Consider the following 19,031-nt stretch of genomic DNA (forward strand, 5'->3'; position numbering starts at 1 on the left):
GCGAGGAAAATAATAATTATAAAACACACAACTGATACAGTTTTTGAAGCGACGAAAGTGGGTGCATTTTATAATAAAACCAAAAATGTTTTTTTTTTTAAGTGCAAATAAAAACAAAGGGGAAAAAATGAAAACGTGGGAAACCCTGATACTGACGAAGTGAAGTCGGTCGGACGTCACTTCCGCCTAATGGCCTGAAATGCAGGCGGCCATATTACGTTAGCAAACAGTCTCACGCGCAGCAGTGGGTTTGTTGACGCTGTGAAGCGCAGCAGTATTTTTTTTTTACGCAGGCTCTCTTGGTCTACCGCAGGTTTGTGTGACAATGAGCGGCGGCACGCCGTATATCGGGAGTAAGATCAGTCTGATCAGTAAAGCGGAGATCCGGTATGAAGGCATTCTCTACACCATCGACACAGAGAACTCCACCGTCGCGCTCGCCAAAGGTCAAAACACTCCTCAAACACGCCACACGCTTTTCACGGGCTTTGCTCCTCGTCAAGAGTTTGCGTTTCGCGTTGTACGCGCTAGTGTTTAGTAACGAGGTCGTGTCTCAATCGCGGCGAGCTGCCCTACGTAGGCGGCGGTGTCGCGCGCGGTAGCCGCGAGCAGCTTTGCGCTTCGTTAAACGTATGTTCAGTCGCGTGCGCCTTATTCACCTGCATAACGGCAAGATTAACGAGTCTGTTATGCTGCGAAGTGTGTTCACGTCGGCTTCTCTAGGATTTTACACAGCGTGTTAAACTTCAGCTGAGGGCTGCGTACCATTACGAGCTCGCCATGTTAACCAGTTTTTGACAAAGTACGAGTGTTATTGTTACTACTGCAAAATCATAGCGTGAACGTGGGATGCAGTTGATAAGTTGATGGCGGTGGTGAGTAACACAGTCACCACAGCTTCGTGATTCTATGTAGAGAAGAATAATTTACATTAACACTTATTTTAACCATATAGTAACTAAACTGTTAGTTAGTAATGTTTTAGTTGTGAACACCATCTCAAGTGCTTTTTGAGCACTATTCATTTATAGCACACAGTAAAGCTAAACCATATAAACAACTCTGTGTATCCGTATCAATGTTATAAACCGTAGCAACGTGATTCTGTGGCAATGTGGCGCACTGTGAGGATTATTAGCCCTGTTTTGTAAATGGTGAGGTCAGACAAGCTGTCTGATTTTTTTTAAGAGGATTGGAGACGGTTACCTTTTTTGTTCAATTCTAACCGCGGAGGAAGTTAAATCGCGTGTATGTAAAAATTGAAAACTTGCTCGTTTGATTCTTGTTGTAGTGCGCTCCTTTGGGACAGAAGACCGCCCCACGGACCGCCCCATCGCACCCAGGGATGAGACGTTTGAGTATATTATATTCAGAGGAAGTGACATCAAAGACCTGACAGTGTGTGAACCTCCCAAACCGACATGCTCTCTGCCTCAGGACCCCGCCATTGTTCAGGTACAGACTAGAACACGGACACTGTGGCTAATCGGTGCTCAATCGAGAAATAAAGCTTTATAATATGCTTATTTTTATCTGCCAGCAGTGTTTTTTAAGCACATGTAGACCAAAGTCCGGTGAGCCTTTCGACGCATCAAAAAAAGCCACAAATTTGGATCCACTCTTTTGCTTTGCCCGATCATTATAAAAGTTTTGGTATATAGTTTGGTCTTCTATTAGATGAAGACAGATGCGGTATAAGTTTAGTATTAAAAAAAACAGGGCTTGTAGTAATCGTACAAAATCTTAGTTGTCTTTTATTGTTTAGTCTGGCTTTGTTGATGTACCAAAGCAAAAGCCATGGAAAATGAATACTTCACTGCGTCAAAACCTTGAAATAAAGACATTATCGTGAAAAAAAAATAATCTCATGAAAAAGCACCAGAAGAGAAAAGAAAATGGTCTAATTGAAATATTTTCTTTTTGTTATAATGCTTATTTATTTTACAGTTATTTACGTCATGTGCTTTTTCAGGCAAGATTTTGGGATTTCTGTAATGTTAGATCTGTTCTCTGGGTTATTTCAACAGATTCCATTCATTTTTCGATAGTTATGTATTCTTTTTGCGTTGAATAGGGTGCTGCTGCTTTTTCAAAAAAAGTTGTTTTTTTAATTTAAATTCCATACCAAAAGCAAAGGAGAAAAAACGAAGAGAACGCGGTATCTACATTTAAAGCCATTCATGTCAGGATGAGTAGATTTATACAGTTTAAGAAGATTACTAAGATGAAAAAGTAATTTTTCATGGAACATTTTGGTGCTTTTTGTAACACCACCTGCAGTCAGACTTGATTAAAGCCACAACGATGCATGGAACACAATTGAACTGTTTATGAAACTAAAATGAGTTCACCAACACCGTGCAAGCTAAGAGCTGTCCAACGAACCTTAAAGATTGAATTGCTTAGAAGTCCTTTTTTGATGGAGCTAGTGCGGAGGCGCTTAAGTTTTGTTTTGTGGTTCTTGGCTTTCAGTTTGTCGATGTTCGTGAGCAGTGATCTCATGCTGTGTTCGTGTTTTAGTCCTCTATGGGATCTTCCACTGCCCCGCCATCATCCTTCCAGTCTGGGAACTCCTACGGCCTGTTCAACCGTCCTCAAGTCGCACCGTACGCCCAGTTCAACCCCAGCCCACTGGTCTCACCACAGTTTGGCACTGTTGGAGTCGGTAAGTCCCCTTCGCAGCCTTGTAATGGAGAAGATGAGGAACATTTTCATAATAACATGCACCTGGGTTCTGAGCAGAAGTCAAAGAACAGGATATTGGAGTCATTTGAAGACCTGATGTGTCTTGCCTGCTCTTCCTTTCCTCACAGGAAGCACAATGGGATTGTTTGGTAGTGACACTGGTATGACTGCAGCACTGTCTCAGAACAGTGCTGTTGCATCTGCTTTCAACAGTGACACTTTGAGTGCATTCGTAGCAGAAGGTAAACCCCTTCCTGGAGGCCAAATGATTTGGGTTCATCTGACTGCCAAATCAAATCAAAACGTTACGATTTCTTTTTATCAGTGTGAAAATAGTGACGTGTGTAGTGCTCGGCGAGATCCTAACAGTTTGGTGGTCTCTTGTGTCTCAGTTGTCCCTGTCTTTATAACGTTACGGCTTCACTTCTCAGTCATGGATGAATTTTTAAGGCACCTGCATGTGATAACTTTCTGATAACCTAAATAACTTTCAGGCCACATACACACTGCAGATATTTGAGAGTTGACAAAACATTACTGGAAAAATGGATACAAACTGTTTAACCCATTAATTGTCTAATAGTATTTTGCCCGCTCCTAGATTAAGTATTAAAACTTTTCACCTAGGTCCATCTCCACATCTGTGGGCACAGTTTAGCACATTTGGCCTTGGTGCAAAATGGGGACAAGTTTGCTCCTGTCCTAAATGTGTGCTTCAGGATGCCTGTAAGCATTGAGACTTTATCATGACACCACCTGCACTTTCCCTGAAACACTGCTGCTTTGCAACTTGAGAGGACGTGTGCCTTTTGATTCTGCAGACTTCTCACAATCGTAAATTCTCTAGGGATAGAGGTCGTCATAGAGAACCCTAAATAGAAAACTGCTCCAGCCTCATGCAGTAATGTTAACATCTTCGAGGATCTCTCTTTGAAGCTCCTGCTTTCCATCGTACCTCTTCCCAGGTTTCTCACATTTGCTTAGACCAGTGTTTCTCAGTCCTGTTCCTGGGCGCCCCACCCAGGGGTCCAGAGCTATCCACCATTAAGCTGGGTTAACCCCTATTGTTAGAGGTGTATTGTTGGTAATTCTTTTCAGTGCTTGGGTTTCCTGTGACGTCCCTTAGTTTAGGTAGCCATTCTTTTGGAGATACTGGTTCATTCGCCACTGTGACTTGTCCCTGGGGGCCAAAAGTCCAGAGTCAAAATTAAAACTACTTTAAGACTGGTTGTCAAGTTTTCTGTTGTCGCTTTAGAACTGAGCTGGTTTAAAGGAATAGTTCACCCAAAAATTAAAATGTTGTCATTTACTCACCCTCAAGTAGTTCCAAACCTGTTTGAATTTTTTTGTTCTCCCGAGTACAAAGGAAGATATTTTGGTTGTAACCAGGCTGTTTTGGTCATCATTGATTCCTATAGTGGGAAAAACAAGTACTATGGGAGTCAATGGTGACCCAAAAATCTGTGCCTTGCTTTGTGTTTGGAACTATCTGAGGGTGATTTTTAAAATGAATGAATTATTTTTGGGTGAACAATTCCTTTAAGCCCTCTACAACAACTGCTGTGTATGTGGCCACTTTGTTTTAAAACTTCTCCAAGAATTTTACATGAGAGTGTGTCTGGATTGTGGTGACCTCTGTTTAATCAATAAGTTACTTCATTAACACTTAACAAGATTTTGTCTTCTAACCAGCACTGAGTTCCTCACATCAGGGTGGCTACAGTTCTTAACCTTACAGTTAGAGACTTAACTTTCACCTCTGTTTTTCCACAGATCACGCCAATCTTGCTCTGGACTCTCTGAGAAAGAGCTCGCCGGTGGAAACTGCTGCCCCATCAGCACCTGCGGTCACCACCTCTGCTCCCACGGCTCGCAAGAGCCCCGTGGAGACTCGTGCAGCCTCCACCAATACACAAACACCTGTGGACCTCACAGAACAGACTAGGGGTGAGAAAGTCCAAATGCCATGAACATGCTGCTCAAGATAAAAGTTTTTTAGTTCAACGTTACCACTTCTCCAAAGCATGCTTAAAAGTTAGTTCTGTGGTTTAATTACTTCATGTCGTTTCAAAGAAGACCTTCATTTATCTTTGGAACATCAGTTATTCTGATGTCTTTCATACTTTTCTGGACCTTGACATTGAAAATTGTCAATGTGACAGTCACAAGCTTCCCAGTTTTCATCAGAAATATCTTAAATCGTGTTCTGAAAACAAACACAGTGAACTGCTCCCAGAATGTGACCGTGAAGTGCGATGACTACCACAATGAGGACAAATAGGAAGTCAGTTTGGGCATTCCCATGTCTGACTTCATCTCAAATGTGGCAATAGTGATTCACGTATTTAAGAATATTACTCGTAGCTTTTGGAGAAGGCGTTTAAATCCATGTCATTCAACTGAATGAGAAGGTTAGTCCTTTAGTGGTACTACAATAACATTTGGATCCCTGACGGCCACGTCTGCTCTACAGGTAGGTCGTTTTTAAGATGCGGCCAAGAGTCACTTGACAAATGTAATGGATTCTGTGTATTCTTTTAGGAATTTTATTAGGGCTTCTTGGAAAAGGAGCAATATTAAGAATAGAGAAACATGACACCGTATGAACAATTCTAGTGTTAAAACAGGTTCTGCTACAAGGATTTGGTACGGCTTAATGTGTCTTAAAGAGTTATACTCTCCCAGGCACGGATGTCCCGAAACCAAGCGTACCAGAGTCCAGTCAGTCCAGAGGAGGAAACAGGGACGCTTCTAAACGGCTTGCAGGTTACAACACGTCTGCTGAAAAGCCTTTCACCGCACTTATGTCGTGCTGTTGGATGCTAAAACTGCATGATTCTTTATAAAACTTCGCCCATCTCTTTTTCACACGCATCCACACAGCGGCTTTTAGCAAGCTCCTTTCTTATTGAGGAACTTCTAAACGGTGAATCTCATGCAACCCGATGAGCGTTTCACCCCAAGATTAAAAAGAAGAAGAAACCAGTTTTATTTTTGTGGACCGGTAGGCTTCACGTGCGGCTTTATTTTAACTTTAAAGTTGTATAGCTTGCTCTTTACCAGTGTGCTGATGTTAATAATAATTAAAACTGTAACAGGAGCTCCTAATTGTCAGGAAAATGTGCACGTGTGCATATTTTTTATTTTATTTTTGTGGAACGGTGACCTGAGTGTTTTCATGAGATTCACTCAATATGCTGAATCTGCTCATATCTGCTCTGTGTGAAATTTCATTTTGAATTTTAGGTCACTGTTTTCAAGTTGTGCTCGTTTACTTCAAGTTATAGCTTACCTTTTATTTACATTTTTTGTTTGATCATAGTAGACAACTGCTGTGTTGTGCGCACCAACCACTAAACTTAAAATTGCATCTGTGAGAGTAGACTTTTCGTATTTATATTATCAGCAATTGAATGTCACAGCATGTTGTAATGGTTAGAAATACGTGTAATTTCCGAGGTGTTTGTATCTAGAGCTATAATCGTGTGTTCGTTCTACCCAGCTGGTGGTCCTCCTGCTGCCCGCCGCGGTCGTGCTGGAGGTCATCGCGGCAGAGGACGGTTCCCCGTGAGGAGAGAAGGACCCATGAAGTTCGAGAAGGACTTTGACTTTGAGAGCGCCAATGCTCAGTTCAACAAAGACGAGATTGACAAAGAGTTCCAGAGCAAACTCAAACTGAAAGGTACAAACAGGACTGTGCAAAAAAAAAAATCGTACGTTTCTGTGTATTAACTGTACATGTTTGTTCAGATGAGAAGTCGGATAAGGCTTTGAATGGCGAGGATAAGGGTGATTCAGGGGTGGACACTCAGAACAGCGAAGGAAACGCTGACGAGGAAGATCCTCTCGGACCAAACTGCTACTACGACAAATCCAAATCCTTTTTTGACAACATCTCCTGTGACGACACAAGGTCAGATCTCTTCCAGAGCCGCTTTACTGTGAGCCTTTAAACTTTCGATTTGAACAAATTCGTAAATCGCCAAATCTCTTTAAACAGAAAGGAGAGGTCTGCGGTGTCCGGTTTCCCACGGTGAGTACAGCAGAAGCCAATGCTTATTAGAAGTAGCCTCGGTTGGGTAGAAACGTTGAAATTTAAAGAATTGCATCGTTCAGAGAGAGAAGGCAGACCTGGGCGGAGGAGAGGAGGATGAACGCAGAGACGTTCGGCATCCCGTTGCGGCGGGGCCGCGGAGGCTTCAGGGGTCGTGGTGGCATGGGCTTCAGAGGGGGCCGGGGCCGCGGAGCCGGGAGGGGCTCGTTCGGAGCTCACCCTGGCGGCAGTGGCTTCAGAGGAGGATACAGAGGAAGCCAAGGAGGAAGAGAGTTCTCCGATTTTGAATACAGGGTAACGAACGCGTCTCGTAATGATTATTAATCCACATTCATATTTCATAAATGCGCTTTATAATGTAAATGTATGGCGCCAGTAGTGTACAAATTATTACTAGAGGAATGCTCCACAGATGTTTTGTTTTTTTGCAGTACTACATTTTATAGTAAAGATGCAATCGAAAATGATAAAAGCCATGTCAGCGCAAGGATAGTATGTAAATAATGAATAAGAGTGGGCCAAAAACAGGTCCCTGGGGGACACCTTGCTTCATTTGTGTAGTAGGGGACCGAAAATTTCAGGTTTGGATTTTGGCCCAACTAATTTGAGCACTTACTTGCATCCCATTAATAAAACGTACAAAAAAAAGGTAATTTTTCCTAAAATTAAAAGGTATGGAATGTAAACTTTCGTTTTCTGTATTTTTATGCGTCTTGGGAAAACGTTTTATTACACACGTACTCTCTCTTCATTCGTTTCTCTAGAAGGATAACAAAATCGCCGCGTAGTGAGCAGACGAAGTGGATCCGGAAGCCCTGATTTGCGTGGGGAACTGCTTTTCGGGTCACGTGTTTTTTGCTGAGAACGAGGAGATAAACGCACGTGTTGTAAATCTGTCACCAGCACTGGGCTTCGACTGCTTGAAACCTGGATATTAACGAAAACACCTACTCCGTTTCTTCCCGAGGAGTGGAACATATGCTATTTTTGAATTGTTAATTTGATAATAACACCTCCGGATGGTTTCAAATACGTTATGATTTCCGAGGGACCCTTTCCTTAGTTTGTTGACCTTCAACGCTCGACCCGAATTTGATTTATACTGCTGCTTACAGCTTTACGGATTATAACCTCGAACAATGTATCGCGACGATTCTCGATCACTGAATGAGCTTTATTTTTGACCTGTTTGCTATAAAGTATCTTACAGTGTATTTAGCGTCAAAGTAGACTGCCTGGAACTCAGTTAAACATATTTTTCTAACGTAATTACATAATTTCCTTCAACGTCAAACATCACTATTCCTGTAGTGCGTAGTTATTTTCCCTCTTATTATACACACATATATATATAACTGGTACTTAGATTTCTTTGGATGTATCAGTCCCTTGTGAGAGGTCCGTAGTGAGGTTCCTCGTCGGGGCGAGCGCTTGAAGACGTGTCGGCATTGTTAGTTTCGCTAAAAGTGAAGATACGGAGAAATCGATTATAATAGCACAACTTGAAATGACACGACGTTATCAACCAGTGCAAAGCGACCTCGGCGATTGCGTTTCTATATATTCCGTGGGTTCGATTTATATTTGATGAGGTCCGCTTTGCAGTGTGTAGCACTTTGTAGCAGACGTCTACCGATAAGCGGACGTCCATCTTTATTAAGAAAATAGTGCTACCCCAGAAACCTATGCTGCGGTTACCGTGCCGACGCGTTCTTGCCACTTTTGAGCTTCTGCCGCTAAGGATTACATGCCTGTCGTCCAGCGAGCGTAAAACGGCGCCGAGCCTCGAGCCTTGGCTGGACGTTTGCGAGTTCCTAGGATGATTTTGGATCGTTCGGCAGCACTGCTTTCTGTCTTCGAGCGGAAACCGTTAAATGAAGCCGGAATGCGTACTGCAATGCAGACACCGTTCAGCTTTTTCCCCCCCATCTTCTCTTCGTTCAGCTGCTGTCTCGTAGTCACCGACTGCACTAGCATGATGTCGTAAGGTCGCGTGACCTCGTTGCACGTTGTGATGTCACAGCCACATCTACGCATCACTCTAGACGTCAGCTGCGTTTTTAATTGGCTATTTACCAAATTTACATTGCTCTCCCGGTACGTTTTTGCTGCGGAGGAACCAATTAGTATTCTTTTTATATTGATTTATGACTGAAGTCGAAGGTTTGATATTTTAAGCGACCGGGTTGATCGACTATCCATTCGCTTCGGATTTGATTGTGTAGCGCGTGGCTGTGACATCTCTGCGGGGAAAAAAAAAAATGTTGTTGTTCTCGTTTTACGTTTGTTAAGCTGTTCAGTTGATATCGAAATAAACTTTCAGATTATAGCATATATCAAAGTCCGAGTCTGTAAGATGTAAACATTTTGAGTTTCGGATCTTGTGTGGATATCCTTTTTGCACAGTTTCAAGCTCTTAAACTCAGAGATGCTTTATTCCAACAAAAACAAAATTACTTAATTTAAATCTGACTAAAGCGAATCTTCATTTAAAGCACGTGGACATTAATTATAATTAACTGGTCAATATGGAAAAAAAAAAAAAAAGACCCTGGAGCTCAAAATTTGTCTTAAGTAGCACAAAAAGGTATATTTGTAGCATTAGCCAATAATACATTGTATGGGTCAAAATGATTTAAAATTCTCACATAAATATCAAAATTTTTGTTTAGTAATACGCATAAGTCTTCATTTTGGCAACCTTTTTAAAAGGCTTTTTTTTATAAATACATTTGCACATCCTCAAATTCCAGATTTTCTCAGTTGTATCTCATCTAAATATTGTCCTATTTTCACAAACCATACATCAATGGAAAGATTATAAATCTCAGATTTGAGCAATTGGTATTGTGGTCCAGGGTCAAAAATAATAATATAGGTATTTCCTTTACCCAGGAATAATAAAACACCCATGTTGTCCTAAGTTATCACTTTTTTTTTTTTTTTTTTAATAGACATAAGTATTAGGAATGTTATGATATTAGTCTGTTGATTTGATTCCAGAGTTCTCTTTAAAGGCCGTGTGTTTGTTCGTTGTTGGAACCGAGATATTCACGTATAAATGGGAAGTTGCTGCATGCAGGTCTCATCACAAACCACCAATCTTGGCGACGTTTGTGAGGTGTTTGCCCGTTCTGGAACTGTCTTGTGATGAACACCAAATCCTTCCATCAGGGTTGACACAACACTTTCCTTGTGAACCCAGTATCTGTTCACTACATGTGAAGGGGTTTTTACTAGAATAAACTCTTTACTATCTGTGTGGTTTAATCTTTTGGGTTGAGTGTTTATTGTCCGTCCATTAGCCCTTAGGTTTTTTTTTTTTTTTTTTTTTTTTCTCCCAGGCATGAAAATATAGTTTGTTTACATTTCAATGCATCTAGTTCAACAAATTTAATTGTTCCAAACCGTTTTTTTTTTTTTTTTTTTTTAATTAAGAGAAATTTTTAATGTAGTGAAAATGCTGTTGAAATATAAACCTTTTATAATTACATTTGTAATGATAGTTAAGATTTAGTGTATTTAAAATGACACCGTGATACGGAAGTGAAATAAATTAGAAAACGTTCCAAAGTGTGTTGAAATGTTAAGAAACAATCTTTAGTTATGTTAATGTTTAGCTTTTTTTTTTTTAAATGTATGAATATGAAGTATACTAAAAGTGTACAAAAAAAATGCTTTTTTTAAAATTATGGCTAGTCTTTTAAAGTTGAAAATCTAAAAATGGTTTAACTATAATTAATGGATTTAAGTAAACTCCAACTCTATTTACACACTCCGTAAAATAAGGTAAAAAAGGTGAATGTTCTTAAATGGTGGACTAAATATTTTTGTGATTGTTTGGTTCCATCTAGTGGTGACGTTTTTAAAAAGGCATAGTACGTTTAAAATACGTCAGTTGATCAATATGTACCGTCAAATGTATTTCAAACAGTCAAATGTAATGAAAAACGCTTGGGTCTATATTACATAACAGCGCTACGTTACATCAGACCATCTCGGTGCAGTGTCATGGTGGGCGGGGTTACGCGGGATTCGCTGTCATTGATGTGGGCGTGTCGCAGTCGTGATGGGCGTGGCTGTCAGGATTTGTCATTGGACTTCCTCCTCACGCTTCTGAGCGCCGAATGAGTGCTTGAACGCTTGTGATTCACATCAGCAGCTTTGGGCCGAGGCACAGCGAGGTTTATTCCATCATGGGACTCACCGACGACCCGAACTACCGCAAGCTGGAGCAATGGTACAAGTCCAGCGCCGGAAACCTCAACATGAGGCAGATGTTCGACGCAGATCAGGACCGATTCAACAAGTTCAGGTGAAACGCGCTTCCGCTGCGCTCGTGAGCTCTGTCGCACGCTTACGCTGGCGTTTCGCCTCATCTTCCTCGGCTGCATCACGGTTTTCAGCGCCGTCAACCGTTTCCACGACTTGCATCTTTGGTCGTAAGGCCTATATGAGCGAGTCTCTTGTATGCAACACGATTCATGCACTGTTTTTTGTAAGATAGCATATTTATTTAACATCAGGGCGCATATTACCGTATATATGCGCATGTCGTTATATTCGGCGTTACGCGTGAGCTTTGATTTCCACGTTGATGTTGCAAGGTTATTGCCACATCAGGCCAATAGTCTCGAGCTCCGGGTTCCGCCCTCTGCACCTGCTTCATATCTTCATTTACACTCGTATTAACACACACCGATAGCGTGTTTAACCGTTTACGTTTGTTTTAAAACAAAAAACACGGGCATATTAGCGGCTAGACGAATAACAAGGTCACTGATCGTCGGGCATGTGTTTTTGAGCCCTGAACTCACTTTAACACAGCTCCTATATAGCACTATACTAATACGGGTCACTTTTGTGATCGTTTAATTAAATGCACTTTATCAGGCATTCCTCAAGTGCGGTCTCTTGAGAGAGCGTCACATCCCCTGTTGCGATGCTTTTGTATGTATATTTTGTATGTATATGTTGCATATTTACAATAGTCTGATCGTATGAGAGCGCATTAACCGCTGTGGGCTAAATTCTGATTAGTGCGAGTTCATATGTCTGTAGTAAAATGTATTTATTCTCAGAACAGTAATGGCCGACAGAGGGCGCTATAGCAGCATGTTGTACGTGCCCTTTTGCACACACTCTCTGACGCGCGCGCGCCCGCGCACACACCTCAGAGCTGAATCAGTGCGTGTGTTAATACTGAACTTGTAGTGTGTGTGTGTGTGTGTGAGTAGTAGCACGTTTTCTATCCGTTCACAATATTTAGGATTAAATTTTATTTAGGTAGAAATGTATAAGAATATTTATTCAACTCCAAACGTTATTGTTGTGTACGGTCTCATCGAAATGAGCACATGTTTGCTCTTGCTGACGTCATGAGCTATACATTTATTTTATATAGTTATAATAATATTAATGTACGTTTATGCAGTATTTATGAAGTAAATTTTAATGTATAAAATGTGTGTGTGTGTGTGTTGTACAATTCTTAAAAATTGTATGCAAATGTATAAATATACAAATATTATTTTTTTTTTTGTTAGTTACTACAATAAAACTGTTAATTTAGTTTTAGACACTAAATATTTGGTATAAAAATACATTAACCAAGATTTTAAAAGCGTGTGTGTGTGTGTGTGTGTGTGTTTGCTATTACATTTTTGTAAAGGATACATAAGGAATTTAAATTGCGAGTGGAAAATTAATAATGAAAAAAAAAAAAAATTATGTACAAAGTAACTTGGCATTGCTGCGATCCGATCCTCTCTGCTTAATATAACAGCGCTGTGATGTGCCTAATACGTTTTCTCAAATGGCTATTTTGGCTTTCCTCGTCTTCTTAACTCATTTCTCCAGTCTAAACATCGCTGAGGTCCTCTCACGCGTGTGTATGCTAGGCTTGAGTGATGTCCGACGTATCCGCGTTGTACGTGAAGCGAAATGAAAGACATCCAGCTTTTGCTTATCCCGACGTGTGTGATTTTTGTCTCGAGCAGTTTACAGCTGACCACGGATGACGGGGACATTCTGCTGGATTACTCTAAGAATCTCATCAGTGAAGAAGTCATGGGCGTGCTCTTCGACATGGTACGGTCTACCGTCTTCACGTCAGAAAACGTTTCTTCATAAAGTCAGAGTAGAGAGCGTTCCTGTTACTGTAATCTCTCAGCTAAGAGATTAGCCCTCGTCAGGAGCGCGTGTGTGTGTGTTTGTCCGTCTCCAGATGTTAATTGGCTTAGTGCATGTGTCCTTAAACCTGCTCCTGCTGAGAATAGAATGAGTGTGTCGGGTTAACCGTATCACTGGGACGCTCGAGGCCGTTTCAGCTTAAGTTCAAAGTATCCTACAGTTTTGATTTAATTGATAGCGCTTCTCTGCAGCAAATAGTATAATTATATACGTAATTATGACAACGCGAACATGGAAGCATGAGCAGTTGCGACGTTTAATTTTAAAACGACCTCTTGTAGTCCTTTCACTTTACGTCTTGCAGTGCCAAATTTCCAATTCCATATTTAACGCGCCTCGCTTCAGTACGCCCTTCAGCCAATCGCAGGCGAGGTTGTGAAACCGCATCACCGTGAGGCAGCGCGTTCCTCGCAGGAATCACGGCAGCGCGCAAAACACGATTGGTGTTTGCATAGTTCTTTGTTTTGTGTGTGTGTGTGTGTACAAAAGTCATTCTAACCGTTTTCCGTCTCATCGTGATTAGGCAAGATCGGTGGGCGTTGATGCTGCCAGAGACAAGATGTTTGCTGGAGAAAAGATCAACTTCACTGAGGTAATGATATCACGGGAACGAACTTGAGCTTGAGGTTAGGTTGAAATCGCGAGACCTGTTGTAATGCGCCTGTGTAAGTTCCGTCTTCTCTAAATTTCAACTTGCACATATCAGAAAGTCCTGTTAAAAAACCCTCAGTTTCCCCTTTCGACTGCTGTCTCTTTTGTAGCTCTTGATGAGTGATATTTAAACACCCCGAGCAGGCATAACCTTCAGAAATGATGACAAATCAAAACATCAATATATAAGGTGTGTGTGTGTGTAGGGTCGTGCTGTTCTCCACACCGCCCTGAGAAACCGCTCCAACACCCCCATCAGCGTGGACGGTAAAGACGTGATGCCGGATGTGAACAGAGTCCTGGAGCAGATGAAGGGCTTTTGCCATGTAAGTGAACATGCGTGTAACATTATAACAATGTCGCTTATAGAGCACTCGGTCCCACTTTTCAATTCAACTTACAATCATTCACGACTATTCCCTTACGTCTACCCGCGCTACCAAACGCACATACCACCTCAACAGCAGCAAAAGTGTTTTATGATATAATACAGATTGTACGTAGTTAATATAAAATGGGATACGTTTATTCTAACTCCCGGCAGCCAATCATAAAGCTAGGAGAAAGATGTCACTGTGACTGACCTCTTTAGCAGTATATGTTGTTCTCAAAGTTCAAATCAAAATACCCACACGAGGTTTTTCCCCGCATTTTAAGTTCTCATAAATCCAAATGAAATCAATTAAATTAGTTTACATTGTCATCTAAATCCAAATGAAATCAACGATATTAAAATATGGAGGAATAAACCTATTACTAAAAAAAATTCCATTACTCGTTCTTAAAGGTGACGTATCATGAAAATCTAAATGTTTTAAGTTCTAAAATCAGGTCTCCAGTGCATCTAGCGACCAAGGGGACTTTTAGTAAGCCTTCTTCTGCAAGCTTTGATGAAATGGTCGACTTTGCCAAGGGATCTCATTATAATAATACCTCCCCTTAATCTGTAAGTTTCCAACCAATGCTCAGTCTCGGTGTACCCTTTCTAACGCCACGGCGAAGGTTTGAGCAGAACGAGCGAACAGACACTCAGGAGACACGAGAGCGGTGGATTTATTTACACTCATATTGCTGCTGCCGCCAGGTCTAATACAAATTTGCAGTTTATCTCCCAGCTGTTTACCTTCACAGACGTAATTAACAGACTGTTTTTGTAATTCGTATTTTTAATGTCCTACTGTAAAGGAATATTCCTGAAAACTGCCTACGCGCGTTATTTTGCAGAGAGTGCGCAGCGGCGAGTGGAAAGGCTTCAGTGGTAAAGCCATCACTGACGTGGTGAACATCGGCATTGGCGGTTCTGACTTGGTGAGAGTTTCCTGAGATCCAGTGGATGTTTGCAAATCGTAATTGACCGGTAAAAAGATTCGGCTATTACTTGGGCTGATCCTTCTTGGAATAAACCTGAGTGGTCTGTTATAGTTGGTTCCAATAGCGGGTGTTGCCTCTTTCTGGATTGAAATGTCAGTTTGATAGACTCCGTCAGGATAAAATGAGAGCATTTAATCTTTTGTTCTTCAGGGTCCTCTGATGGTGACTGAAGCTCTGAAGCCGTACTCTAAAGGAGGACCCAACGTCTGGTTCGTTTCTAATATTGATGGGACACACATGGCCAAGACCCTCGCCCAGCTCAACGCTGAGACCACCCTCTTCATCATCGCATCCAAGGTAAAGAACGCTATTTACAGAAAACAGACCTGTATAGTACCCCAGTCTTCATTTACACTTGTTCACTTTGCATTTCCGGTTTTGTTTTTTTTTAGACATTCACCACTCAAGAGACCATCACTAACGCTGAGACGGCCAAAGAGTGGTTCCTCCAGGCCGCTAAAGATGTTAGTACCTTTACTGTCTTAACGAAGATTAAATTATGCGCTACGTTGTAGATGGTTGCCTGTTTTCTCATTCAGCGTCTTGTGTATTTTCAGAAATCTGCTGTGGCCAAACATTTTGTGGCTCTTTCCACTAACGCGGTAAGTTCAGGGATATGTCAGCTGTTTGATATTTATATTTTAAATACGTTTTGCTTAACATGAGTCCGTTTCTTCACCAGCCAAAAGTCAAGGACTTTGGTATCGACACCAACAACATGTTTGAGTTTTGGGATGTAAGTATTCCTTGCGTTATAATGTATTATTGCATGAGAATGGAAATCTTCATTTTGACTGGCTGAAAGTGTAAGAGACTGAATGCATGATTGCTAGTAATATCTGACTGAATTAGCATATCGCTTCTCGAAGCCCAGACTGTTTTTGTGATCCTGAATGCTCATGTTTTAGTGGGTCGTCGGGCGCTACTCGCTGTGGTCGGCTATCGGTTTGTCCATTGCACTGCACATAGGTACGTCTGCTGTATGAACATATCCCATAAGGCCTGAAACATGCTGTATGTGAACTCAAACGATTCTTGCTGTGCAACTTTGATTTGGTATGTTAATTAAATCATAATAGTCTTTTTTTTTTTATTTTAATCCATGTTCCTGGTTCTATTGTGAATGACTCAAAGTTATTCCCAGAAATATGGTTTGTTTGGCAAGAAGGTTCTGGTTCTGGAAAATTTATTTGGTAATCACATTTTGGCCAAACATTCACATTTATGTACTTGTGTAGAGATGTTTCTGGCCTAACATATGCCTGAACCAAATGTGAAAAGACGCATAATTTTTTTTTTTTACTTTTTTGGATTTGTTTTTGTTTGTTTTTTTTTGTCTGTAAATGTTTCAGTAACTTTATTTTTTTGTCATCTTACAGGTTTCGACAATTTCGAGCAGCTGTTAGCTGGTGCTCACTGGATGGTAAGCACAACGTTAGTATGCTAGTATACAAGATAAACATTACTGTAAGGTCCCTAGGAGCGTCTGAGAGTTTGTGTTTCCGGGTTTAATTTCTCTGTACTCCTTCTTTCAGGATAACCACTTCCGCTCGGCCCCTCTGGAGCAGAACGCCCCAGTCATCCTGGCCCTGCTCGGTGTCTGGTACGTCAACTTCTTCCAGGCCGAGACACATGCCCTGCTGCCCTACGACCAGTACATGCACCGCTTAGCTGCGTACTTCCAACAGGTCGGTCTGATGAAGTTTCAGGAAAGGCACTTGTTGAGACCTTTTGTTGAGTTGTTGATTATTTCTCAGGGAGACATGGAGTCCAACGGGAAGTATATCACCAAGTCTGGCACTCGTGTGAATTACCACACTGGGCCCATTGTATGGGGAGAACCGGGAACCAACGGACAGCACGCCTTCTACCAGCTTATTCACCAGGGTCTGTGGTCCTAACCCACCACTGTGGACTAGTTCCTAGTGTAACTGCCCATTTGTGATGCATTTATCACATAACAGATCTTTTTATCTGCAGGCACTCGCTTGATTCCGGCTGACTTCCTCATTCCTGCTCAGAGTCAGCATCCTATCAGAGATAATCTGCATCATAAGGTACACAGATGATCTGCATGGTTCACGACACACCCTTGTTTTCTGGTTCTCTTTGTCATGCCCCAGATGGAATTTGAACAGTGTTTGTCTAAGCGTTACTTCTCATTTCATAAATCTGGTAGATCCTGATGGCGAACTTCCTGGCGCAAACAGAGGCTCTGATGAGGGGAAAGACCTCTGAAGAGGCCAAGAAGGAGCTCCAGGGTGCTGGGATGTCTGGAGATGCACTGGAGAAACTCTTGCCCCATAAAGTGAGTGGTTGTTTACTTGACAACCATTTGTCGATACATCTTTTTGTATTTAAACTGGAACTGTAGGTTGGTGGTTAGTGGACATGCTTTGACAAATGCACTGCCATCGGCGTGTTACGGTCATGCAGGGTTTGGTTTGAATATACAAAATAATTGCCAAGGTGGCCTAAAGCAGGAGTAGCCAACCGTGCTTCTGGAGAGCTACCATCCTTCAGGCTTGGAGTTGCAGGAATGTAGTTCTCTTTAGGAGCAAGGCTTTCTACCCATGACAAAAAGAGCATTTCCCAACCCTGTTCTCGGAGGCGTTCTGTACAGTGCACATTTTTCAAACTCACCAAAAATGCATGGTAGATGCTGATATTTTTTTCCCTCGGTAGGGCACCATGGTGTGAAAACAACTATGGCCGCCATATTGAACAGTTGTTCCGAAGTGCTCAAAACTTGTGGAATCAAGTATTGCGAAGGGTACAATTTAGGGATACTTCGGGTCTCCATGATCCTTTGCGTACCTTCTTTACATAATGGCAGTGCCTCAGTGTGGCCACAGGATAATGTACTAGGGCACTAGTAGAAACAGTTGCGTGGATTATATAATATTTACAAATCCTCTCTTATGGCCTAATATATGCATGGTTTAGAATCCTGCCAGAAGTAGTTAATCCGGGTACTTTTTGCTTACGGTTTTATCACACTATAAGGTTGGTCCTAGTCCTGGATTTTTTACTTTGTGGCATGTTTTTCTGGTGTGTAATTTATACAAGAACGGACCATGAGTAAATTCGAGTGGTGATTTCATTTGTAGGTTTTCGAAGGGAACAAGCCAAGCAACTCGATCATCTTTAAAAAACTTACCCCTTTCATGCTTGGTGCACTCGTTGGTAAGTATCAAAACATGTTGTACCGCTTTTCTTTTTCTAGATTGTTGATTTTAGTTTTTTTTTTTAAACCCCACGCTCATGGACAATATGATGTATTTCAGCCATGTATGAACACAAGATCTTTGTGCAAGGTGTGATGTGGGATATCAACAGTTATGACCAATGGGGGTGAGTCCAGATTAAAGTCGTTAGCAGTTTCTACTGGGTCGAAACCAATTATGACTACCTTGTAAGACATTGGATGATTGAGGTGTACATTTACAGAGAATTTTTATCTGTACCATCAGAGTGGAGCTCGGCAAGCAGCTGGCCAAAAAGATCGAACCTGAGCTGCAGGATAACGCAGACGTTCATTCCCACGACTCCTCCACCAATGGACTCATCAGTTTCTTCAAGAAGAACCGCTCTTAAATGTTTCCTCCCCTTCTACCCTACCTCTGCTGGGCCCCCTCATCCAATGAGATTAGCGAATTATGTATTAACGCTTGGCATAGTTCAGACAGTAAGCCTAGACGAGGAGGATGAGCACTTTATGTCTGTCATCATCTAAAAGCCATGAGATTCTTGTGTGTTGTGTAAGATTTGACTCTATCATGTATCTGTGGACCAGTATGGACGACCTGTATCTGTTTGCACTGCACATTCTAGATGGATTTCATGTTCTCCTTTGGATCAAGGAACCACAATAAATATATTATTTGTCACCTTGCTCTCCTGGCTGCATATTCTTTTTGTTCAGCAAAATGTCTTTAACGATGACAGATTAAGTGTCTATTACATGGACCAGCACGCGTTCCAGAACCATAATTGGCAGCCTTTCTCTTCAACTGCAAGCCATGCCTCATGTTTCTGGTGCCTTTCGTGCAAATCAGGTTATTCTACCATTATTTGC

At 41.5% G+C, this 19,031-nt stretch overlaps 2 protein-coding genes across 5 annotated transcripts; both read left to right on the forward strand.

The window, feature by feature from the left end:
- Nucleotides 1–177: 177 nt before the first annotated feature.
- On the forward strand, nt 178–9,073 carry lsm14aa (LSM14A mRNA processing body assembly factor a). 3 transcript variants are annotated; one of them, XM_043228130.1, is made up of 11 exons: nt 178–446; nt 1,292–1,455; nt 2,521–2,665; nt 2,814–2,927; nt 4,459–4,632; nt 5,371–5,451; nt 6,188–6,367; nt 6,436–6,598; nt 6,686–6,718; nt 6,802–7,033; nt 7,504–9,073. In XM_043228130.1, the coding sequence occupies exons 1-11, from the start codon at nt 326–328 to the stop codon at nt 7,525–7,527; spliced, it is 1,431 nt and encodes a 476-aa protein (XP_043084065.1). In that variant the 5' UTR covers nt 178–325; the 3' UTR covers nt 7,528–9,073. The 3 variants fall into 3 exon arrangements, with proteins under 3 accessions (XP_043084065.1, XP_043084066.1, XP_043084067.1); XM_043228131.1 differs by lacking the exon at nt 5,371–5,451; XM_043228132.1 differs by lacking the exon at nt 2,814–2,927.
- Nucleotides 9,074–10,825: 1,752 nt separating this feature from the next.
- Nucleotides 10,826–18,843, forward strand: gpia (glucose-6-phosphate isomerase a). Of its 2 annotated transcripts, XM_043228125.1 has the most exons (18): nt 10,828–11,054; nt 12,739–12,829; nt 13,455–13,523; nt 13,789–13,908; nt 14,807–14,890; nt 15,104–15,250; nt 15,346–15,417; nt 15,511–15,555; nt 15,636–15,689; nt 15,862–15,922; nt 16,333–16,376; nt 16,489–16,641; nt 16,711–16,840; nt 16,934–17,010; nt 17,133–17,261; nt 18,064–18,139; nt 18,241–18,307; nt 18,427–18,843. In XM_043228125.1, the coding sequence occupies exons 1-18, from the start codon at nt 10,936–10,938 to the stop codon at nt 18,548–18,550; spliced, it is 1,662 nt and encodes a 553-aa protein (XP_043084060.1). In that variant the 5' UTR covers nt 10,828–10,935; the 3' UTR covers nt 18,551–18,843. The 2 variants fall into 2 exon arrangements, with proteins under 2 accessions (XP_043084061.1, XP_043084060.1); XM_043228126.1 differs by lacking the exon at nt 14,807–14,890 and having other exon boundaries at nt 10,826–11,054.
- The last annotated feature ends 188 nt before the right edge of the window (nt 18,844–19,031 follow it).

The sequence above is a fragment of the Puntigrus tetrazona genome, chromosome 25 (assembly GCF_018831695.1).
Source record: "Puntigrus tetrazona isolate hp1 chromosome 25, ASM1883169v1, whole genome shotgun sequence".
Taxonomy (NCBI): domain Eukaryota; kingdom Metazoa; phylum Chordata; class Actinopteri; order Cypriniformes; family Cyprinidae; genus Puntigrus; species Puntigrus tetrazona.

Excerpts from the sequence above, each read along its gene's own strand:
- lsm14aa (XM_043228130.1), top strand. The coding sequence starts at position 326 with ATGAGCGGCGGCACGCCGTATATCGGGAGTAAGATCAGTCTGATCAGT. Across the intron at positions 1,456-2,520 it reads AGGACCCCGCCATTGTTCAG|TCCTCTATGGGATCTTCCAC; the intron begins GTACAGACTAGA and ends TTCGTGTTTTAG. Across the intron at positions 4,633-5,370 it reads CCTCACAGAACAGACTAGGG|GCACGGATGTCCCGAAACCA; the intron begins GTGAGAAAGTCC and ends ATACTCTCCCAG.
- gpia (XM_043228125.1), top strand. The coding sequence starts at position 10,936 with ATGGGACTCACCGACGACCCGAACTACCGCAAGCTGGAGCAATGGTAC. Across the intron at positions 11,055-12,738 it reads GACCGATTCAACAAGTTCAG|TTTACAGCTGACCACGGATG; the intron begins GTGAAACGCGCT and ends TGTCTCGAGCAG. Across the intron at positions 15,556-15,635 it reads TGGCTCTTTCCACTAACGCG|CCAAAAGTCAAGGACTTTGG; the intron begins GTAAGTTCAGGG and ends TTTCTTCACCAG.